Source organism: Vipera ursinii, assembly GCF_947247035.1.
Source record: "Vipera ursinii genome assembly, chromosome: 16".
In the NCBI taxonomy this organism is placed as follows: Eukaryota; Metazoa; Chordata; class Lepidosauria; order Squamata; family Viperidae; genus Vipera; species Vipera ursinii.
In genome coordinates, this window is record NC_139529.1 from 1,368,267 (window position 1) to 1,392,250 (window position 23,984).

The following is a 23,984-nucleotide window of genomic DNA, read 5'->3' on the forward strand; positions in this document are numbered from 1 at the left end:
TATCAGAGATGACCCAACGGATCGTGGCCACATTCCCCCCCCATGTCAGAAGGGGAGATGCTCTGTCAGCGGGGCGGACATGTGGGTGTCAGTGGATGTGGGTGTGGTGGGGAGCATTGCTGCCTGCTCTGGGCTGGTTTCTCCCTCGGTCACCAGTCACCCACACCTGGGTGGCTCCCAAGAGCCCATCAGCACAAAACAGGCAAAATGCCGGGCCCCAATGCAGTGTGTCTCTGTGTGTGCATTTACAGGCTCACCTCGGGATGGGTGGGTATTCTTTGTGCCTGTGAAGACCACCCCACCCTTGCCCCACATGCTCCTTCAGCTGAGCCTGGACTGTCCACCCAAACCAGCTCCCTGGGAACTCTCCCCCCAAGCCTCAGAGGCCTAGGCCCGTGGTGGCGAACCTATGGCACGCGTGCCACAAGTGGCACACAGAGCCCTCTCTGTGGGCACGCGCGCCATTGCCCCAGTCCTAGGCCTTCAGCTGGGTTTTATAAAACCTTTTCGCTTTAGACCTCCGCTGCCGTGTGCAAAAAAAAAAGGTTCAATCAGTCAATTTCAACTTCTCATGCAAAAAAAAAGATCTCGCAAAGTTGGAATTGATTGATTGAACTTTTTAGTCCCACCCAGTCTGCCGTTACCACTGCAGCCACGCCCACCCAATTGGCCACGCCCACCCGGCACCTGACAATACATAAGTGGTTTTGGGTTGTAGTTTGGGCACCCGGTCTCTAAAAGGTTCGCCATCACTGGCCTAGGCTCTGTCCTCTGTGAGTGTTCGTTGGCGTGTGTATGTGTGTCATATACCGAGGCTGGATGTCTTGAACCCCTGAAAGGCACCCAGCAGCGTTTAGCTGTGTGGGGGTGGAGGCAGGTGGAGCCCCCCCCCGGTCGAAATGCACGTCTCCCTATACATAACCTGAGCTAACTGAATCCGAGCCAGGCCTGGGTGCTCTGATTGGAGACAACTGGGATTCTGCTTTGGGCTTCACTCCATTCCCAGGGGGTCATTTTCAGCCGCCCCAGATGGGCCGAGGGTCAGGAAACGCTGGGCTCCTGCTGGAGCTTCACGAGTGGTTCCTGCCCCCCAGCCAAGAACATCGATGGAGCCTCTCAGAATGTCCAAAGGGTGAAATTGGGGAGGGGGCTCCCGGGGAGAGAGGTCGGGAAATGCTGCCCAGCGAGAGTCCTGAGCAAGCTGGCCTTTGAGCCGTTCTGGCCAAATGAAACTTAGGAGATGTTTTCAGTTGTCTCAGGGTGGAAATTCCGAGAGAAAATGTCCACTCCAGCCAAGCAAACAGCACAAAATTCCGGAGAGTTTCTCTGCCTTGTGGTGAAAGAGGATTTCATGACATTATAGACGAGGAAGCCTGTTGTGGCCTCTGATGCTTCTCTGCCCCACGTTGCTACACTGAGCCTCTCCCCCCATTCTGAAAATTTGAGGGGAGGATGTTTGGGGTCAGAAGGTGGGAGCCTCGGAAATGCCCCCCTTTCTCAACGGGCTTCCTTTCTTTCCTCGACAGATTTTTCCGTCCAAGTGAATTCGACCTCCCTAAGTTCTCCGACCGGCCGAGGGGGCCCTATGGCCACGCCGGCCCTCCACCCCTCCATGGGGCCCAGCCTCGGGGGGCCCTTGGGGTCACCCAGCCAGCTCCACTCGCCCATCAACGGCATGGGGCCGCCCTTCTCCGTCATCAGCTCCCCGATGGGGCCTCATGCCATGTCTGGACCGTCCACCCCCAGCCTCGGATTCGGAGCTGGCAGCCCACAGGTGAGTTGGGGGGAGGGGGGATCCAGAGGGGGCACTTCCGGGGGGCTGCTGTGGCCAGTGCCATTCTGGAGGCTATGGAGGAGAGGGAGTTGCTTATCCCCCCCCACCCCACTTTTGCTCCAGGTTGCATGTGCCACCTCAGTCCTCTCCACCTTCGTGCCTTGGTGGTGGGGGGGGACCCACCTTCTGTCTTCTTGGTGTAGATTTTCTGAGGAATATATTAAATATTAAGAACACATAACAGGGAGGTTCTTAGAAAAACATGCAGGACTGAATGTGCCTTTCACTGGACAAGAATAAATAGGCAGCATTGCTGCCCACTGGAAGACATGCCGTGTGTCCTTCCTTGGACTTTTCCCCATAAGTGCCACATTGAGCATCGTGTGTGGAGGTGGGGTTACAGCCTGACCCGTCTGGCACCATCTCTCTCTCTCTCCCTCTGCACCCCACTGCAGAAAAGACCTGCTTGTCTGCGGGCCTCTGCTGCAGGTGTCTGGGGGGTGGGGGTGCGTTTCTTCAGAGAAAATGTGCTCTTGCTGAAGATGATGAAAGAGGCTGTGTGAATGGAGGCCTTCTGCGGTCTGCCTAAGCTGCAGGATTAGGATTAAAATTAGGATTTATTAAATTTATATGCCGCCCTTCTCCCTAAGGACTCAGGGCAGCTCACAACAGTAAAAATTAAGAGACATAAAATACAAAAATTAAAAAAAGAATTAAACAATGAATATAAGAAAGACAGGACAATTTACACAATAAAAACCAAATTAAAAACCATGGTCAGTCCAGGCCCGCTTGTTGGAACAACCATGTTTTCAGGTCGCGGCAGAAGGATCGAAGGTCGTGGGCCATCCGCAGCTCCAGAGGCAGTTCATTCCAGAGGGTTGGCGCGCCCGCAGAGCTGGCTCTCCCCCTGGGGGTCGCCAGCCGGCATTGCCTAGCCGCCGGAACCCTGAGGAGGCCGACTCTGTGGGAGCGAACTGGGTGATGGGAGGTTGACATTGGCAGCAGGTGGTCTCGCAAGTACCCCGGGCCTAAGCCATGTAGGGCTTTAAAGGTAATTAGCAGCACCTTGAATCGTACCCGGAGGGCAACCAGAAGCCAATGCAGCTCACGCAGGAGCGGTGTAACATGGGAGTATCGAGATACTCCCATAAGCACCCGCACAGCCACATTTTGCACTAGCTGAAGCCTCCGGGTGCACTTCAAGGGTAGCCCCATGTAGAGAGCATTGCAGTAATCCAGGCGAGAAGTGACAAGGGTGTGGGTGACCATGCATAGGGCGTCTCGGTCCAAAAAGGGGCGCAGCTGGCGCACCAGGCGAACCTGTGCAGAGGCCCCCCTGGTCACGGCCGTTAGATGATCTTCCAGGTTAAGCCGTGAATCCAGGAGGACACCCAAGTTGTGGGCCCTTTCTGAGGGGGGCAAGAGCTCTCCCCCCATCAAAAGAGATGGAACGTGTTGGACAATGCGAGATGCCGGTATCCACAGCCACTCGGTCTTGGAGGGGTTCAGCCTGAGCCTGTTCCTTCCCATCCAGACCCGCACCGCCTCCAGGCACCGGGACATCACGTCAAGGGCATCACTGGGTTGGCTCGGGGTGGAGATAAAACAACTGGGTATCATCCGCATATTGGTGATACCTCACCCCAAAGCCACAGATGATCTCACCCAGCGGCTTCATATAGATGTTAAACAGGAGGGGGGAGAGAACCGACCCCTGAGGTACCCCACAGGAAAGGGGCCTCGGGGTAGATCTCTGCCCCCCTGCCAATATAAACTGCGAGTGGCCCGAGAGGTAGGAGGAGAACCACCGTAAAACAGTGCCTCCCACTCCCAACCCCTCAAGCCGTCGCAGCAAGATACCGTGGTCGATGGTATCAAAAGCCGCTGAGAGGTCAAGTAGGACCAGGACAGAGGAGCAACCCCTGTCCCTTGGCCTCCCCCCCCCAAGCAGCTGGTGCAGGTTCAGGCTGCTTGTCCTGCCCCTGAGTGGGGGAGGGGCCCCAGGGGCCTGGGCTGCAGTGGAGGGGCCCTTTCCTCCCCTGGGACACAGCAGAGCTAGACAGAGCTGGTGGCGATGTTTTCCAGGGCAGAAGCCCTGCCCTGCAGAGACCCAGCCGGGTGCCACCTGTTCCTGGCGCTGTAGCTGGGCTCCCCTTGGCCCATTCAGGCAGGGGAAGAGGGGAGGGGTGGCCCAGCGGGGGAGGCCCCGAACGTGGCTTGGCCTGGGTGGCCCTGGGCTGAGGCTAGGGGGCACAAGAAAGCGGCTTCCTGCAGGCTAAGGGCCCAACCCCCTTCCAAGTGGGCCCTCTGCTTGTTGCAAGGAGTCTGGAATGGCTGGGGGGAGTCGCCTGGTTGTGCCCTACGTTTCCCCGCCCTCCACACTATTTTCTGTGCCCTTCCGGAGGGAGAGGGCTCTGAGGGAGAAGCTCAGTTTGGCTGAGGTCCATTGCAGAGCCTCTGGCCGTGGCCCACTTCAGCCTACAGAGTTTGGGAAGAGCTCTGTGGTTGAGGGCAGGTGGCTTCTGAGCACGCACAGAAGGCTTTCCCAGATGGCCTGCATGGCAGGGGGAGCAGGAGTGACCTTGGGGATTGCTGCATTCAGTCCTTAAGTGCCGTCCACCTTGGTCCACCCTTAAATGCTACTGGGGCTCAAGAAGGAGAAAGTGGGGGCATTTCCTTAACCTCCCTGAAAAAGCGGCCTGGGGCATCCAGATGGGGGGTGGGGGTGGATGTCGGGCAATTCAGGGCTGTTTAATGAAGGGCTGTTGTGTGATTGGGCAGCTTCTGAGCCTGCTGTGACATCACGGGAGTTCAGCCAATGGCTGTGGGCCGAAGAAGCCCAGCCATTGGCTCTTTGGTTTCCTGTGGACTTCCCTTCCCTTTCCAGGAGGAGAAGCTGAAGGGGATGCAGGAGGCCAGCCTGGATAGTTCCTCCCCGGGGTCGGAGGGGGGCACCGAGGTCAGGGGGGGCAGGGAGCCCAGGTGCTGTGGAAGCCACCCATCCCCGGGGGGGGGGTGTTCAGCTTTATTTGGTCAGGTCAGTGGGAGGGGGCTGCTTTCCTTCCCTTTCCCATCCTCGGGTCTGGTCCTGCAGGGCAGAGGCTGGAAAGGAAGCAGCTGAGGGAGGCTGGACGCACCCAGGGACTCCAGGAGGGGGGCCTGCCCACCCCATGGCCCTTTCCTTGACTCGCCCGCCCTCCTCCTCCTCCCTGCCCTCCGGCGAGGGGAGATGGGAGTGGGCACCTGTCCAGGAGAGAGGGTCTTCCTCCCTCAGGCCCAGCAGGCGGTGAGTTAACGAAGGGTGTGCCCCATCACTGGTGGGAGGCGCCCAGCCGCTTGCCATCCGTCTCTTGTACCAGCAAAACGCTCAGACGCAGAGGATGGGGGGGCTGCCTTGGCCCTCCCCTCCCCCCACGATGTGGGAGTTAAATGGGTTTCATCCCATGGTACAATTGGGGGCCATCTTGCTGTTTCCCATTGAACTGGTGCCCATAATCTGTGCCCTGTGTTCAAAAAGGGGAGCACCTCCTGGCCTGTTTTTATGCTAAAAGGGCACGGTGGCTCAGCGGTCAAGGCTCTGGGCTTCTGGGCCGAAGAGCCGGCAGCCCAGGTGGGAGACCCGAGCGTCACCTGGTGGGGAGAGCTGCCATTCCTTGGCCCAACTCCTGCCAACCTTTCTTTGTAAGCATGCAAGTGAAGCACATGAGTAGATACCACTTTGGGGGGGGGGAAGGTAACGGCGCTCTGTGGCGTCATGCTGCCCACAAGACTGCGGAAATGTCTTCAGACAGAGCTGAAATGGAGATGAGCACCATCCCGCATAGTTGGCAACGACTAGCCGGAGTAAAATACGCCCAGGCTCCTTTCCTCTGCCCTTTGACCTTTGCTTTTTTATGCTGAGGAAGGGGTTGCCTATGAAGTGCACATCTCTCTCCGTTATCTTTTTCCTTTGCAACGGGTATAACCTTGCAGAACAAAGTTCCAGTTTTGCTAACTGAGGGGGGTCTCCTCTCTTCTGGACTGCTGTCCCCAGATGCTTCCCGCTCAGTTGCCAGCTTATCTCAGCAGCCTTATTGCTCAGAGCGTGACCTGCCAAAGATCCCTCTCAATACACGGTGCCTTGTTCTTAGAAACACAGGTGGGGCGGTCAGGGCCAGCCAGCTCTCTCACCCTTTAGGTAGGAGGTCCGAGGACCGAATTGCTTATTTATGTAAAAAAGCTCATTAACTCTTTGGCTGCAGAGCTGGGGAATTTGAGCTGATTGACCAGCCAGCAACCCCCTCCCTTCCTTTGCCCACTCACTGCTGCACCTCTTGCCCTGTTTGGGTCAGAAGCTCAAGCTTGGACGCTGCCCTCTTTGCCCTCCACCCAGTGGGTTGGGCAGCCTTCCTGGCTCCCTCCCTGCCCTCTTGCTGCAACCACCCCCCCCCCCCCCGCCAAATGCTGGCCAGACAGGCCTCCTCTCCGTTCTAAAGAACTTTGTAGTACTACTCCCAGTGAGCAAGGGGAATCGTGCCACGTGCAAAATACATTTTGCTCATTGTCTCCTGGAGTTGGGCAGCTCATCATTTAAATAAATAGCTCCACAAGCAAGTTCCAGATAATTCCCTCTGACGAGAGCCAGGAGCGGGCAAGGCTCAGGGACATCAGATAGTGCCAGGGAAAGGGCAGTTGCTCATCGCCCAGAGGATGCACGGACCAGTAGTGCCCAGCCAGACAGGCTGGCACCATCTTTGGAGATACCAGTCTGTGGGGCGCAGTGTCCTTTTCGTGGCTTTGACTGCACAAAGAAACCCACAATTTTCCTGCACGTGAGGGATGCATCTAAAAATTGGGCTTCCACGTGCTGTGAAGGCCTCCAGCGCTGGTTCCCTTTGAGCAAGACAGGCATCCGTGGGAGGGGGCCGGAGGGGAGGGGGCCACTCTGGCTGGAGAGCCCCGTGTGGGCTGGGGTCTCTCCTCGGTGCCTGGCTGGGAGGCCTCTTCCTGGCCTTCTGCGCACAAGGAGGCCTCTCCCCTTTGCTCGGGACCTCTTTTTGGGCCGTCTCTTCAGGTAGGCCAGCCGGAGGCCTTTGGTTCAGACCAAGCCCAGAATGAAGAATGAGAAATGAGAGGAATCCATTGGGGGACCTCTGAGGGGAAACCTCAAGGGCTGTTGGCACCTGAAGAGACCAAACCAGGAACCCCAAAATGTCTGTCCAGGAAGCTCCTCTCGGCCGGCCGTAACTCTGGGCTTTCCGGCTTCCAGCCCCCTGCCCACCTTCCCCTGCGGGTGGGCTGCCTGCCCCCCACACCCCACGTGCCAGCACCTCGCAGCAGTGCCTGAAAGCCTCACCCTGAAAGGCAGTGGGGAAATGCTGCTGGAAATACGGACTCCCCCAGCCCCCCCACTTCATTAGGGTGCTGGAGAGGGTCTTTTCCGGAAATGGGTGGGGGTCTCTGCGCAAGGTCTCTGCAGTGCAACCTGCTAGGGCTTTGCCTAAGAGAAGGGGAAGCCATGTGGCAGCCTGGCTGCTCCGGGGGCCCTTCTGTTTCCCCTGAGGAAAGAGGGGTCCCAACTCCCCCCCCCCAGAGCCAGGGATCCCAAGTGGAAGAACCCCACGGCCCAGGAGGGTCTCTCCATCTTTGCTCCAGCCCTCTTCTGGGGGGGGAGAAAGATTTTGCTGGTGGAAGAGGGCTGGAGGCGGGGGAGTTGCCCCTGAGGGGAAGAACAGTCCTGGCTCTTTGGTCTCGGGGTCTGAGTGTGTGTCAAGACTGGGCACCCCCCCCTGGGTCCTTACCCTGGGCACCCTGGCACCTGACGAGTGGGAGAGGAGAGCGGCTGGCGCCTGGTGGGGAGGAAGGAAGCTAAGTGGCGCCAGGCTGGGCCAAAAGGGGAACCCCTGGTGGTTGTGGGGGTGTCCCCTCTGGAAGCTCTGAGTCAGCAGCTGCTTCCGGGAGCATCAGGGCAGGCTGGGCAGAAAAGCAGCCCCCCCATGTGCTTCTCTCTGTCTCCTCCAGTGGAGCATCTCCCGCAGCCCCCTTCGCCCCTCCCCCAGAAAGGCCTCCCCTGGAGCTTGTGTGGGGCGACAGAGGCAGGGAAGGTGGGAGGGGGGATCTCCTAGCTGGCCAGAGGACCCCCCCAGGTCAGAAGCTCTTTTGTTCCCTTCGCCCCGCAGGCTACCCCGGACTGGCACGCAGAGGGTGGGGAGAGCGCCCTGGTTTTAGTGGAGGGGGGTTCTCGTGTTCAGGCATAGCAAAGGTTAATAAGACCACCGCCCTGGGCTGTAACGGTTATCTGATATCTCAGGATTCTGTATTGTTCCGACAGTGCCTTGAAATATGCTGGTTCTTTCGTGAGACTGGAAGGGGACAGGTTGCTTCGCAGCCCCTCCCAGTCAGATCAAGAGCCAGGCTCAAACTGCCCTGGCTTGAATAGTGGTCCTTGGAAATAGCCGCTGCTGCTGGGCCCCCCTCCCTGCCAGGGTCCTGGTCTCCAGGCGGTGGGGGAGGGCACCGGCTTCTTCGCCCCTGGCCCAGACACGCCTGTCGCTCTGGCAGCCGAGCTGAGGGAGCGGGGGATTTTGCAGGAGGAAGGAGGCAGCCGTGGGAAGAGCAGCCACGTCTTCACAGGGGACTCTTGGCCGTGCCCAAGCCCTGCTGCCCACGAGGGACCCGCCTGCCCCCCAGCAGCCAGGGAGGCCCGCTGGGGCCCCACGGCTTTGCACCCAAAGGCAAGCAGCCTGCTAGATCTCCCCCTTTGGAGCCTGCACATCTCCAGGCCTCTGGCTTCCCCCGAGGGGCCAAGGGGCCGGGCTCCTCTCGACTCCTGCGGTGGAAGCGCCCCAGGAGAGCAAGAGCAGCAGTGCTTGCACCCCACTCTCCTTCCTGTGCTTGCTCGCCTGCTGATGGGAGCTGGGTGTGGGGCGCATTTGGGCTATGGGGACTGCCTTCCGTTGGTCTCCGCCCTGCATTTCAGGAGAGGCAGCATTTCCCAGAAGGTGGGCTGGGGGGAGCAGGAGGGGGTCTGCAGCTGATTGGCTGTGGGTTAGCTTTATGCCGAACGTTGCGCTGCGCACGCCCCTGACAGGCTGGATTGGGGCGGCACGCTCAGCCCCAGCCCGGCAGCAAAGCTGCACCTAGAAGCGACCTCTGCCTAATTCAGCTTCTCCATCTTAGGATGGGAGGGAGCCCATTTCTTACGTAATTTTTCTGGTTTCTGAGCTTTTGGGCCAGATCTCCCCATACCTGACCCAGTTTCGCAGTTTGGGCTTTGTGACTTGGGGGAGTTACGTGAGATGATGAACTGCTTGCTGTCACTACGTCCAGCCTCTATCTTCCCCAGAGGTGCGAAGTCCCCACAGCTGACCAAGTCTGGCTGCTACACAAACACAGCAGCCTTTCCATCCCGGCACCAGGCCGTGAAGCTGCTCCTGGAGCCAGACCGGAACCGCCAGCCAGGAGCTGCCAGTGGGGGGAGGGGTGGAGGGGTGGAGGCCAGGCCTGGAGCCCCAGAGGTTTTGCGCTGGAGCCCTTCAGGCAGGCAGTCGCCAGAGGTGGGCACGGATGGGGCAGGAGAGGCCCGTGGAGGGAGGACCAGGTCACCTGCCTTGGGAATTTTGACTGAGACCAGGAGTGGCTAGAGAAACGGAACGAACCTAAGGTGTTTTCGTAGAAATGCGATTCACGTTACTGAAAGAAATAAAGATATTTAATACAAATCTACTCATAAGCTCTTTTAGTGCTGGTTTCGTGTGATGGGGGCGGGAGGAAGAAGGATCCTGGCTTTTTGGCACGGGACCAGCCCAGTCAGGAGGTCTGCCCTCAGCCTGGGCAGAGCGGGGCCTGGCCCAGTCTGGCAGGCCGAGGTTTTCCCTTCCTCTTTTGTGGCGGGAAGAGCCGATTCTCACTTCCCAAACAGGCAGGGGAGCCAGGAGATCAGATTCTGCTGAGGGCGGCGTTTTTGGGAGACAACAGGGCGTGAAAAAAGCTCACAAGCCACCTTAGATCTGGGAAAATTCCTTGGGAAAATGTGAAAGTGGAGATGCAAACAGGCATTGGAAGATGCACGGTGGTTGCCCACTGGTGTGGACATCAGGGAAATGAAAAATGGGGTCAGCGCAGAAATGGCAGGAAGTGTCTCCCCTCCCCAATTTGCATGAGTAAAGCTGTTCACCCTGAAGAGGCTGAAATGGATGCCCCTCCCCAGTCCCTCCCCAGTGAGAAGGCACTCCTCCAGGCACTCTGTGTGTGTGTGTGTGTGTGTGTGTTGCTGGGTGCTTTGGGATCAGCCAGGCCTCCCTGCTCAGCTGGGCTCTCCATTCTGAAGCTGCCATTCGAGCTGGCCCACCGGCTCCAGAAAAGGTGAGGGGGTCGAGGGAAATGGCGGTCCGGCTGCCCAGCGCTGGGACTTTGGGTTTCAGAGTTTCTAACCGGAGGCCCCTTTTCTTGCCCCTTTTTCCTCCCAGCTCAACTCCCCCCTGAACCCCGTGAGCAGCACAGAAGACATCAAGCCCCCCCTGGGCATCAACGGGGTTCTCAAAGTGCCAGTGCACCCCTCCTCCATCATGCCCGCCTTCACCAAGCACATCTGTGCCATCTGTGGAGACCGCTCCTCAGGTAATGCCAACCTTGCACCGTTTCTAGCTGGCATCACTGCCCCGCCAAGGTCTCTGCTCCCAGTTAGTCTTCATCTGCCCGCTTGGCAGGAAGGGCGTTTTCCACTAGTGGGTGTGACTAACTGAGGGCCCTCCTCCCTCCAGCACGAAAGCCCCCAAGCAGACAGCAGGTGGGTTCTCCCTGCCTGGCAGGACTTTGGGGGGGGGATGCCAAGCTGGGCAGCTGAATCTCTCCCTTCTCCCCACCCCCTGGACTCTTTGGCAGAGAGGCCGGTGCCTTCGCTTTGCGTGGGCATCGCTCCTGTCCCCATAACCTTTGACCGAGTGGGTGGCAAGAGGGCTCCTCTGAAAAAGGAAGCGGCTGGCACTTGCCATCCCTGCGCCAGAAGGCCAGCCAGATGCCGAAGGGAAACATTTCTTGGAGGCAGCGCTCCCGCCCACTTGCCCTGCCCTGCCTGTCCCGCTTCCCCTTCCCACTGGGCCCCGGTGCCAAGCGGGACCTCCGTCCTCCCCTACCAACCCCGTCTGTCTCCTCCCCCCACATCCAGGCAAGCATTACGGGGTATACAGCTGCGAGGGCTGCAAAGGCTTCTTCAAACGGACGGTGCGAAAGGACTTGACCTACACCTGCCGGGACAACAAGGACTGCCTGATCGACAAGCGCCAGCGGAACCGGTGCCAGTATTGCCGCTACCAGAAGTGCCTGGCGATGGGCATGAAGAGGGAAGGTGAGGCCAGCGAGCGCTCAGACCACGGAGGAGCAGTCCTAATTGGGAAGGCTGCCCTTGTGGTGGTCAAGGAATCATAGAATGGAAGGGCTAGAAGGCGATTTGCAGGTCATCTAGACCAACGTCCTCTCAACTGGACAATTATATTGTTTTCACATTTGTCCACTGACAGGCCAGAATCAATCCCCCCCCTTTGTTAGGCATCGCGTTGTTATGTGCTGTTTGATATGAATGTCAGGCCTGCCCCACTCGGATCCCTAGGCAAGAAAGACCCTCGACTCCATTGGGTTGAAGTGATCGGTTCTTTTACTAAGGATTAGCGGTTGCCGTGAAAGCAAGGCTAGGTCTGAATATTCCCGCACAAAGGTTACACTTTCCCTCCCCCCTTTGTCACTTTCATTGGTGTGCAAGTGTCCAGCAGAAAGCTGCTCAGATGTTTTAGGCACCACTTGGATGTTTGGTGCGTCTCGGTGCAATTTCTCTCTGCTGCCAGGCGAGGTGTCCTTGGTGGCTGCTTCATTCTGGCGTGGTCCAGGCTGACCGGGCTGAGAACTGCAGCGCCTGAGCCAGGACAGGCAGGGACCCATCCACGCTCGGAGAAGGAGGGCGGGAGTAAGCAGAGTTTTCGCTAAGCAGGAGCGTTGCCTGCTCGGTGCCAATCAATTCGCATCTGTTGTTTTATTCCTCACAACTCTGCATTTCCCCGTGATTTCATTTTGCATCAGCGTCCATCCCGTGAGCACAAGACATTGCGTTTTGGTGTCCCTCCCCTTCTCTTTGAACTATTTGGACGTGATCGTAAGAACTGGGGTTAAAAATATCTATTTAGGCTTTTTTAGATAGCCTGCCAGAGAGTGTGATGAAGTGGATTTCATAGCCTTGGAATTCCCAGGAGGCAACTTGGCACCGTCCCTTCTCCTCTTCACGTCCTTGAAAGCCACCGGGAAGCAGCTTGAGAAGAAGGCTGGCCTTGGTTGCGCCCTCGGCCAGCGAAGTCAGGGCAGCGGGCAGATCCCTTCCGCAGCCGTGCCTCCCTCCTGGGCCTGGGGTGTCCCGGCTTCCCCCTCCCTGTGGGCCGTTCCTCCTCTCTCTGTAGCCTCTCCCAGAATTTCTGACTGGGGTGCAGGGGTGGGAATTCCCAAGGAGAGCATTCAGACGGGGGGGGGGGGGATTAAGCCAGCTGCCTGCCAGATGTAGACTAGACATGTCATCCCTTCAAGGCAGATCAGACTAGGAAACAAAGCCACGCATGCTGACACCACTTTTATCGTAAGGGTGCAATAACAGAATCTTGCAAATCTGAACGCGCCTCCCCTTCGCTCCCTTTTTGCTCCTGAGAAACAGGGAGGGTCTCATCTGAGGTACATTTCCGCCCAGGACTCAGATTTCTTTTATCTGACCATCGTCTTAGTAGCGGCTTCTCCTCGAGGTCATTCTTGCTGGTCATCGCAGGACAAAGCAGCCATGTCTGCAGGCCCGACAGGGCTTTTCGCCAATAGGATGAGTAACGGGGGGTCCTTGGTGCTCTCTGGGCTTGGTTGTCTTCTTACAGACATTTCGTGACCCAACTAGGTAACATCATCAGTGCTAGGCGTGTGTGTGTGTGGGGGGGTGTTGCTCTCTGTCTATATAGATTTTCCTTTCCAGCAACCTCTGTGGCTGGCTCTGTAGAAGGTGCTCAGCACAACTGCCAGGTCCACAAGAGGGATACCTGTGGTGGCTCTCCCAAGCCAGTGAATCCCAAGAGAAAACTGGAATTGGGGCGAGACGCTTCTCTGGGACTCTGGCAGCCTTTGGGACAGCCGCTCAGGCTGCTTGTGGGGACAAGACCTGGGGGTGCCTGCCTTGGCGGTGTGGGCCGATCCTCTGCAGGTGGGCGGGGTGCAGTCTGGCTTTACTTCTGGACCAAAGACCCTAGAAGCAAGGGACATCCCAGGCAGCATAGGAGAGAAATGCCTCTGCTGTTCTCTGGCAACTCCTGTTCAAGATAGCCTACCTCTGCAAGTGGAGGTTCCATCTAGATAGGACCCTTCCTTACCTGCACCAGACTCGGGGAAATAAAACTGTCTGGCAAGCAAGCTATTCTTGAGCCGTTTTTTCATTTTCCTCTTTTCAGATTAACAGAGGTGTCTCACAAGAAGTAGAAATAACGGTGAATAAAAATGCAGCCAGTTGTTCAAAAACAAAACTTGTAGACGTGGAGTGGGTGGGTGGGTGGGTGTTGATCATAATGCCCCTACGGAGGAGTGGAAGGTTGGGTGGGTGGGGGTCTCCCTTGCCTCCTTCCCCTTTGTTTGGAAGGAGATGCAGAGGAAGGGCACCGCCCTTGGTTCGGGGCCTTGTGGGTTTTGGTGCAGGGAGCAGGTCAGCCCTTCCTGCCTTGGGCTCGCCTCCGGGGCCGTGGGCAGGGCCTGGACTTCTTCCGGGGAAGGTATGCGACCTCGGGTGCCACCCCATGCACACTGACGGCTGCCAGCTCCCTCTGAACCCACCCTCCGGGGGTCTCGGCCCTGCGGACAGGCAGCCCTGCTGGCCCTCTGACAGCCTTCCTTGCCCTTCAGGATGGGGTGGGGGGGTGTATGTGGAGAAGAGGTCTTGACCTTCCCTTGTTTGACAGAACTTCTGGGGGTTATTTTAATGAGGTATTTAAGCGGTTGTAAGCCACCAACGTCTTTTAATGGCTTGCAGCTATCTTATTAAAACATCAGAGGTACAATTACAGAAAAGTTTAAAACAAATGAAGCTCTGGGTTTTAAATCAGTTAAATGTTCCGTAATTGAGAGGCTTGGATAAATAGCTGTGCTCTGGGCGTCCCCCCCACTGCTAGCAAAGAGGCAACTTGTTGCAGGCCGAGGCTGCCCGGAGAAAGCGGAAGGCACCACAGAAGGACGACTGCAGGCACACGAGGACCCGCCAGGCAGGCTGAGCCTCCACTCCCCACGGTCTTTTGCTGGCTGGTGCCCGAGTCACCAAAAGTGGGTCTTTCTCCTTCAGGTGGCTTCTCAGCCAAAGCTGCTCAGGGCTCTCTTGCACCTGTCCGGGATCCTGTAGGCCCAGGAGGTGCCTCTGGCTGCCACCTGGCGCTCTGCAAGGGTGGTGTGACCCCACCTGGCCCATACCCAGGTTGAAAAGGGTGCAGACCACGGGGTTTCTGGGCGGTTGCCTTCTCCGCCAGCCTGGCTAAGTGTGGGATGTCAGGCCTCTTTGAATTGGGGCAGGAAACTCTGCTCTCTCAAGAGCATTAATGCTCCTCTGTTTGTGGGCAAAGCTTTTGGCCTTTATAGCCTATCCAGACAGGAACCCAGCCTACAGGTAGTAGCATAAACAGATCCTAGCGGCTTCTCCATTGTTGGACTGTGTGATGGACTCGGTAGGAACGGGTCCCAGTGTGTGAAGCAGCACGCAGTTGGGCTCCGATGCCATCTGGGCCTCAGCCAGAATCACAAAAGTCATGGTCATCTGCTCAAAAAGTGTCCCTTGGACAGTTCTTCACGGAAGCCACGTGCCTCCACAGAAGATGTGGCGGTGCCACTATTGTGCCTGCGCATCTCCACCAGTGGCCGTAGTTAAAAGTGCCGTCTCCCCCTTAAGCCACCTTTTCTCAAGATGAGACTTCCCTTCTCGTCTTCTGCTTCCTGTCCTCCTCACTGCTGCTCTCCAGACTTGTGGCAGCCAGAGTGATGGTTTGCGTTGCTCCAGATTCTGTGGCCGGATGGGAAGAGGGCCTCGATCCCTTCCAGCATCTGATGCTTTATGTTCTGTGGGGCCTATGAATTTGGCCCAGCTGTTCTGCACTCGGTCTCAAGCCCTGGCGATCTGAACTCGTCTGAGGTCAAGGGACCCTCCCTGATCAGGTCCCCGAGATGCCTCAGCTGGGATCCTGTTCCTTCCACCCGCCCGTCTTAATTTCTCAGGGGAGCACTTATCCTCTCCTGCGAGGAGACTGCCCGCTCTCCCCGAACTGAGCTGAGGATTTCTGGCTTGTTTTTTGTTGTTCTTTGCCTGCCTTGCCTGAGTATCTGACACACCGGTGTCTTGATTCTTTTTCTTCTGAGCTCGGCGTATCTCAGAAGCTCCTCTTGCTCTCTGCTGTGGCTTCTGGGCACGAGGATTCGAAGCCGCTGCCTTCTTCTGCCCTTCACTGGCAGCTTTCCCTGCTTCACCTGTCTCTGGTTTCTGCCCTTCTACAAGCACCAAGGGGTGGCCAGGGCAGAAGGAACCCAGGACCCAGCAGGATCAGCCCTCAGTGGAGAGGCCGGGAGGGGACCCGGAAAAGCATGACAAATCCCTTGGCAAGCTGGAGGAACGAACCTCGAATGTGGCAAAATGCTTGCGAATGCCGTCGTTCTGGAAGCTCAGAGTACTGGCATTGGCTGGCGTTGTCCCCTCCGATGAGAAAAACACGAAGGAATGCCAACAGCCTTTGAGAAGCTGCCCTTTGCTAGCTTTTTCCATCCCGGGGGGGAAACAGTAGCGAGTGCCAGCATTTCTGCCCCTCCAGTGGGGGAAACGTAGCAAACGCCAACGTACTACTAGCCTTGTCACCAGATTTGAGGCCCGTTCCCTCGGGGCACGGGTGGGTTTTCTCTGCTCCTGCCTGGAGCAGAGGGGAACCCCCTCCCGGTGCTGCAAGAACAGAGCTCAGATGCAATCTGCCCCCTGCTTGCAGCCTTTCCTTTCCTGCTGGCTTCTTCACTGACTGGGGAAGCCAGCAGAGAAAACTGTATGGCGATCGCACGATCGATTGCAGGGCACGTGGGCTGTAAATCAGAATAGTTGGCCAAGCACTTGAAATGCAGTCATAGGACGGGATGGCACAATGTTTTGCAATGGCCGGAAGTGCTTTAGGGGCCGTGAGCCCCCTGTTCTTGAGGCTCTTGGAACTGCAGAGAGTGAATAAATGAGCAGTCGTAAGTTGGGGACTGCCTGTGTCGGATACACGGGCTGAAAACCATGAGAAAATAACAGGGGAAAAAAAGTGCCCTCTCTTGATTCGATTTAGCCAGGCAAAAAAAGTTCTTAGTTTCCCTAGTATACAGTTTCTGACCTTGATAAACTATCAGAGCCTTTCTCAGAATTGTAAGGACCTGCCTCAACCCCAAAACATTAAATATTCTTATCGGTACCTAATCTACGAAGCCCACTGCAGAAAGATCTGGAGCCGATTCTGCTCCTCTGGAATGTGTGTGAACGGTGAACGTAGACTTTGCTCTGCAGAGGGCAGCCATTCGCGTTCCCAGTCCAGGAAATGGTTGTGGCTTCCATGTGGTAGACATTTGTGAAACAGCGAATCCACAGAGAGGTTGAGTTTCTCAATCTGAGAACTCAGAAAAAACCAGAAATGGCCTGGGTTTAAAAGCAGGCAGGCAGGCTGCAGAGAGGCGTATAGAAATAAGAGCGTGTTCCTGTTCTAGGAATGAGTTTGACCTGACCCATGGCATGCTGTGCACCATGAGAAGAAATACCGGGATGGGATGCGGGGTGGGGTGTGTGTGCTCTTTATGCCAGGCGCTGCCCTCTGCGGGCTGGGGGTGGGGGCAGAAGTCTCCTGCCAGACATGAAGGCCGTCAGGTGCCATCTCAATGCTTGGCTACTACACTTTGAGAGGCTCTTTCCGTGCCAATCCGCCATAAACTCTGGGAACCTGATGGGGGGGGACCCTGCGGAGACCAGGCTGAGGCAGGGCTGACAAAGGCCATCCGTCAGCTGTGTTCCTTTCTTTGGCTGGGCCCAAACTGGCCCCTATCCTGGAAAAATCAATTTTATTTGACCTGAAACTAGGACAGTGTGCTGGAAACCCCCAGGCTCCCTCATATGGTCCCTGGGAGTGGTCCTGCTCCAGCACAGCGCCAGGATGCCCACCTTATTTTCCCAGGGAGGTCTCCTTTTGGCTTGGGAGGGGCAGGGGGCTGTGGCCAGAGGCGCTTAGCCCCTTCCCCCCACCCCATTCTAAGAAAGGCCAGAAACCCACCACCATTCCTTGAATGTGTTGGCAGCCTCTCTTCAACCCAGCGGGCTCCCTGAAATATTTCCCAGGGAACAAAACAGCACTAACGCTTATAGACCGCTTCAACTGGCGCTTTGCAGCCTTCTCTAGCGGTATACAGAGTCAGCGTGCTGCCCCCGACAATCTGGGTCCTCGTTTTAGCCACCTCGGAAGGACGGCGGCCTGCCTGTAGATAGGACAGAGAGAGAGAAAAGGGGGCTTGGGGGGACCAGTCGCCCTATGGCCGCAAAGATTTCATCTGAGAGGAGTAAGGAAGAAGACCACCTTATAAAAAGTGGGCCAGAAATACCACACACACACACACACACACACACACACACACACACACACACACCGACTTTCTCTCTGGGAAAATGTACAGGTGCCATGTATTTGGGTGGTGCTGCCAGTCAAGAGCAGCCGTTTAATGACTGAAACATGCATAGCAGCGATAGCTGCCTTTCTTCTAATGATGTTTCATTTCCAAATCTCTACTCTATTGCAGGGATGGAGCACCATCCATCCCGACCCACAAGACTTCCTGGAAGGCAGGAGCAACCAGGTACTCCCATTTCAATCTTACTAGACCAGCTGTTAAACAGCAAATCTCTTGGTGTCTCCAGAGCGTGACCTGGAGAGGCTGAGTCCTCCCAGAATCGGCCGAGTCCTTCTCACTCCGTAGGGGCAGATTCTCTGGCAAGAAAAGGAAAAAAATGCCAGAGTCTCCCCAGATGGAGGGCCAAATCCCAGAGGAGCTGCAGGGCCAAGAAGAGAGAGAGCCTCGGTGCAGACTGCCTGCCCAGGGTCGCGTCAGGGCCAAGAGGGAGCGAGAGGCTTCTGTGGCTTGTGGTGGGCTGGAATGTGCCTCCCTGCAGTTCCACATTGCACCACGTGAGCTTTAACGCACTCGAGGCACTCAGAAGGACTCAAGGCAGCAGGCTGTGGGTTAAAATTCAGGCAGGCTGAGGAAGGCGGTTGTGGCTCAGAATCTGCATTAGCGACCACTCTGGCCATTGTCTCCAAGGCAGAGGCTGGGTGGAGGATCCTTTGAGCAGTGCTTGCGTTGCTAATGCAACAGGGCACTGACGTGGGAGGATTCGGGCAGACGTTCTTGGTTCACGGGGCCCTTAGCAGTTTCCACACGCCACACCGTGCAATGCCTGAGGCGTTGCAACAAATGCAGTACTTAACAGCTCCCTTTATTAAATAGTGAACTGTTCTGTGGCAGTCCTGAGGATTTGGGAAGGGTGGCATCAGCGAGGGTTGCATTCACATCGTTAACCTGACAGGAGTGGGTCTGCAGTTCCTGAGAATAAACAGGCAGGTGTTCTGTGGGTTTTGCCTTAACTAAAGCCTCCATGTGCAAAGGCAGCGTAGCTCAGCATTACAGCGGGGCTAGGAACAGCTGGTGGGCAACCTCTCCTCTTCATTTCTGCTGAAGCCTTTCTTGCTTGGTGTCCTGGGAGGGCTGGGTGTGGCCAGGGAGGCAGCTGGTGGGCAGGCAGGGCACTGTGTGACCCACCCCAAAATCTTTGGCAGCAGCATCCCTGGCAGCAGTTCCCCAAAGACGTGGGTGGGTGTGATGTTCTGGGCTGGGCTGTAGGCCGTCCTTGTGTCTTGGCAGTGAGTGTCACACACAGAGAACGGGTCCCACGAAGGAAACGGTGGGCCATTCAGAAGGCGGGGGGCAGAAGGGCCAAGAAGGAATGGGGGGCACCAAGAAAGGCACCGGCAACAGTGCAAGAGTGGGCAGCAAAACTGGGTGCTGCAGAGTTTGGCCAATTCAGGGGACTGAATGCCAGGCCCTGCAGCAAGCAGAGAGCAAGTTTGTGTTTGTCGTGGTCGGAGTGTGGCTGAAAAGAGGAGGCTGCCTTTTCAGCCTGGAACTGGCCGGTGGGGTCTTGCGGTCTGCTTTAGAGAGAGGAATGCAGAGCAGAGCCGAAGAACAGCAGAATCAATGTCTGGGCATCCTTCCAGATTGGGAGCCCCTAGCATCTCTCTCAAGCAATGACCCCCGAAAGCTGGGGGTGCCCTCCCCGTGTGCGCAGAGGGCTCTGGACCTCTGCCCTTTTGCCCTTTGGGGCTGCAGAGCTGGCGAAGTGTGGCTGAGACGCCTCTTCCCAGGAGCTGCAGGAGCCAAGAGCGAGGGCCTGGTCAGCCCCCACCAGGTTGGCAGATGTTCCCTGCTGGCCCTTTAAAGCAAAGACGCAATTCCAGGAAGGGGAAATTCTCTCCCGTTTCTCGCCAGGATGTCCGTCTACCATCCCGTTCCAGATTCTGGACATGCCAGCAAATGCCAGAAAAAATAATACCTCGATAAATGACGTGGTACAAAGGAACCAGATTTAGTCAAGTCCACCTAATTCACTGGGGCAGAATCAGAGTGGAAGCCAAGAATGGTGGTTTGCCTTGTTACGAGAAGAGGGTCCATCTGAAAGCCAGCTGGGCTTGGGCTGCGTCAGTGTGTCCAAGTGGAGTCCAGGGGAGGCGGAAAGCAGCCCTGCTCGGCTCCCTTAGGGCAGCCCTTGGCCGCCACCGGAAGGGACCTCCGCTCCTGGCAAGGAAGGCGACGGATGGGTTAGGCGGTCGTCCCTCTAAGTACGGCTGTTCAGGCCGCTTTCGCAGGGCAACGGTGAGCTGCCAACTAAGCCAGCAAGATCAGCAAGTCTTTAGAGTTGTACAGTAGCCAAATTTTGCACCATTGCTATGATAATTAGAAGTCTTTGGAGCTAATTGTTTCCCCGGTGTGCCTAGCCTATGGTTGAATGGGTTTTAAAGGCTGCCGTGTGATGTATTGTTGGGCGTCAGTGTGTTTGGTCTGTGACTGTATATTTTAATGAGCTAAACCGACAGCCAAAGGCATTTGCTCAGCCAGGGCAAATCTCCTGCCTTCCGCCTTCACTGCTTCTGGGGGGGTCAGAGGGCGCCCGCCCCCTCCATCAGGAGCAAACCCACTCATTCCGAATGGAAACTTAGCACAGCTTCACAATGCTTCGAGCCGCCATCAAACTGGGCTCCTGGGGGGCTGAGCCCTGCAGGGTCAAGCAGTCCAGGCCTGGGCTTCTCACAGCCCGCTGGGCCAAGTCAGGGCTCCCCGAGGGCCAGGCCCGCAGGGGCCAACCGGGCCTCGCCCAGGAGAGGTGGGTCCCGCCCCCGGGTGACTCCGGGTGTCCCGAGGCCATTCGCCAAAATGGGAGGGCTTGGGGGCTGCTTTTTGCCTCCCTGTCCTGCCTGGGGGCCACGAGGGTTTGGCCCAGCCGGGTTTCAGCCCAGGGAGCTTCTGGGTGAAGTGGGCACGTGAAGCCTTGCAGGGGGTTAGGGTCCCACTTAAAACCATACAACCCCTGCCCCCCCAAAACAGGGGAAATTAGTTTCGGCTGGCAAAAGGTTTTTAAGGCTGTATATTCCCTTAAACTCCCCTAAGCCTCAAGATAATCATTTTTATGCCTTTCAATCCCTGTCCCCCAAACAAAAAGGTGAGACTACGTAGTCTTCATTTAGTGGCTGCTTCATTCAGCAACTGCTTGCTGTTACAATACTGATGAAAAAACAACTTTGTGACCAGTCCTCTCATTTGCAACCTTTACAAGTCTGTAAAGCTGACTTTACAGGAAAGCTGAATTAAAGAGATCATAAACTGTGTTTATACTTGCCAGCTGCTTTGTTCTTACTGACTGAGTCGCTGGTCCTGATTGTGTCACTAAATGAGGACTATTGTACATTGCTGCCCACACCCATAGGGCACAAGTGGTCCACCTCATTTCCAAGCCCCCTGCCTCAAAGGCTTTCAGCATCCAAATCTGATGGATTGACACACCCCTCCCCCCTTGGCCCTTCCAGCTGTCCAGGAGGAGCGGCAACGAGGCAAAGACCGCAACGAGAATGAGGTTGAATCCACCAGCAACGCTCACGAGGACATGCCGGTGGAGAAGATCCTGGAAGCTGAACTGGCGGTGGAGCCGAAGACGGAGACCTACATCGAAGCCAACATGGGCCTGACTCCTAATTCAGTAAGCAAGTGGCCCATCTAGTTCCTTGATGGCCAGGCGGGAACTCTTGGGTCAAGGGCTCCTGCTGGAAATGGTGTCCTTCCACAAGGCCTTAGACAGCCGTAGCTCTCCTCTCCTTCCCTTTCTGGGTGGGATGAAGGAACGGCCAGGACGGTTCAGCCATTCTCTTCCAGCCCCATCGGAGAAGGAGCTTCCGGGCTGTCCAGGAAGCACAAACAGCCTTTCAAAGTCACAGGCGGTGAATGCGGAGGTGGCTGATCCAGATTTCCCCAGGGCCAGAGTGATCCTGCAGAGTCTCTGGGCAGGGCCCCCCCAACTCCAGCAGTTGGGGCAGTTTGCCCTGCATGGAGGGCAAGAAGCCAGGAAGCGAGAGGGTGGCCAGAGGAAGCCTGGGACCACCCAAGACATGCTAGAAGGGCTGTTGACCCAACAGCCTTCCCCACCCCAGGAAGCCCATCTTTGAGAATTCAGCAGAATTCCCCCAATTTCTCCTCCTCGTTGTTTCCCTGGGGTGAGAAAGGATTGTAGGGGAGTAAGTGCTTTCTGCCTCCCACAGATTCCCCGCCAGTCCTGCCAAAGGGAGCCTGGCCCACCGCCAGTCTGCCTGTGACTTTCCTGGGCCAGCCAGGACTGTTGGCAGCTGCTTCCCTCTGGCGCCTGGACACGAGGGCTGCCTGGGTTCAAAATCCCCGGGGGAGACCAGCAAGGCCAGGGAGCAGAGGAAGCAGCACCGGCGAGCCCTGGTCAGGTTCGGGCATCTGCCTGGCTGGGAGGAAAGCCACGGTTGGCACCCGCAGCCTGTGGGCAGCTGGGCACGGCGTTCGGTCTGAGATGCGCCTTGGTCAAGCGGTGCCTGAGGACGGGGCGGGGGTGCTGGGGAGGGAATCTGGGGCAGCCGGGTCCTTTGCACGCAGGGAGGTTGGTGTCCCGGGGGCTGCCCTTGGTGTTGTAGGCCCAGGAGAAAGACCCCTCTTCCCCTGGGCAGCCACCTTGTGAAGGGGTCTCCTGGGGGCATTGTGGGTTCTTCCCCAGTGACTCCAGAGCTGGCCTGGTAGAGCTGGCTGGAGCGAGAGGCGAGGGGTGCGGGCCTCAGAGACCCTAGAGGGCGAAGCCTGAGACCCCCATCAGTGGGGGGGAAGGTCTCTTGCTTCCCCCCTCTGATGGCATCGTCTCTTGGGAAGTGCTCTGGGCTGCCTGGCCGAAGAGTCTGGCCTTGGACCTCCTGGCTTGCCCAGTTAGGAAACCCGGGGGGGGGGGGTGCTGCCTTGCAAGGGGCCTTGGGAGACTCTCCGGCTGAGAAATGAGCCAAGGAGGGGCAGGGATGTGGGGTCCCCGAGGTGCCCTCTCTGCTCCCTGGCTTAGAGCACTGATGGGAGGAGGAGGAACTGGGGGGGGTGAAGAGGGGAGCCTTGAGCCCTGCTTGTGAATTTCTCCACGTCGGGGTTGGGTGGCCCAGCCTTCGATCCTGGTATCCGGGAACTTCACCAAAGGGGGTTCTTTGGGGCGGGGGGTCTTTCCCGTCGGAGCTGCACATCCTTCTCACCCCCTTCCTTCCAGCTCTGCTTCCTTCTCTCTGACTCCCAGCCCCTCAGGTGCAGAGCTGCCCCCCATGGCATCTGCCTGGCTTCAGAGCAGCCCCTGGGAATGGCACTGCAGGCCTGGAGGCAGCTCGGGACTCCCGCCTCCCCTCCCCGAGGGCCTCCACTGCTCCCTCCTCCAGGAGGCCCACCTGGGTGGGCACCCTTCTCACTGCTTCATGTCTTCGCCAAAGCTGAAAGGATCGAGGTGTGAGAAATGGAAGACGAAAGGGTGGGGGAATGGATGTCCCCTCAGCCCAAAAGTAGCAGCAACCAAGCAAGATTAGGAGAAGGCCAGCCCCTTCGCAGAATCCAGGTTTTCAAACTCCACATTGTATTCTGGGGCAGAAGAGATTACCAACTGCCCCCTTCGTTGCACGCAGGGCAGGAGAGGTTGCAGGGGGCTTTTGGCCCAAGGAGGGGGCCAGCAGGGGACGGGGAGAGTGGTGGGCCCTCTGACGCCCCACGGGGGGGGGTCTCTTCTCTCGGCAGCCCAATGACCCGGTCACCAACATCTGCCAAGCAGCAGACAAGCAGCTGTTCACACTGGTGGAGTGGGCCAAGCGGATCCCCCATTTCTCGGAGCTCCCACTGGACGACCAGGTCATCCTGCTCCGAGCCGGTGAGTAGTGAGCTGCAGCAAAGGCTGGGGCTGCACCCTTTGCTGCGATTGCAGAGCCAAGCTGCCCAACAGGGCACCTGGGGGTGGGCTCCATGGGGGAGGGTCAGGGCAGCTGAGGAGGCCTTCAGGTGCTGCGTTAGGAGGTCTTGCCACACTCCAGAAAGAGAAGCAGGAGGAGGGAAGGGGGGCTGGGGCCAGGTCCCCTAGCGCCTTCCCCTTCTCTGGACTGAGGGACGAAGGGAAGGCCCCGAGGCTGCCTGACCCCCAGTCTGCCTGCCCCCCTCCGGCCTCCCGAAGTCCCTGCTCCCTCCCACCCTCAGCGGGGTCTTGGGCGGCAATCAGGATGGAGCAAGAGAGGGAGGAGAACAGTGGTACTTCATACTAGCAGCCTGTATCGAGGGGGGAGGGATATTCAGCTCCACATGCAGAGGGCAACTAACCTCAGGCAAAAAGCCCACCTGGGAATGTGGGAAGCCTCATGGAGAGGCTGAGGACCCTGAAGGGGCTGGGAGGGGCTGCCGGCTGAGCTTCCCAACCGCTTCCTCTGGCGCATCTTGGCAAGCAGGTCCCAGTTCACACCTCTGCAATCATGCGGAGAGTTCAAATACTTGTGAGCTGCAACCACAGAAGCTTCTCCCAAAAGATGTTTATTACTCTCCAAGGGCTGCACGGAGAGCGAAGGGCCCA

At 57.4% G+C, this 23,984-nt stretch overlaps 1 protein-coding gene across 3 annotated transcripts in view; it reads left to right on the plus strand.

Moving 5' to 3' along the window:
• RXRA (retinoid X receptor alpha) overlaps positions 1-23,984 on the plus strand; it is a 134,540-nt gene that overhangs the window by 53,596 nt on the left and 56,960 nt on the right. For 2 of the 3 annotated variants that reach the window (XM_083375256.1, XM_083375254.1), the window contains exons 2-7: positions 1,527-1,774; positions 10,225-10,375; positions 10,923-11,102; positions 17,594-17,650; positions 20,929-21,098; positions 23,168-23,297. In XM_083375256.1, coding sequence (XP_083231382.1) covers positions 1,527-1,774; positions 10,225-10,375; positions 10,923-11,102; positions 17,594-17,650; positions 20,929-21,098; positions 23,168-23,297 — 936 coding nt within the window. The remainder of the gene's footprint in view (positions 1-1,526; positions 1,775-10,224; positions 10,376-10,922; positions 11,103-17,593; positions 17,651-20,928; positions 21,099-23,167; positions 23,298-23,984) is intronic. The other variant, XM_083375255.1, reaches the window with a different exon arrangement.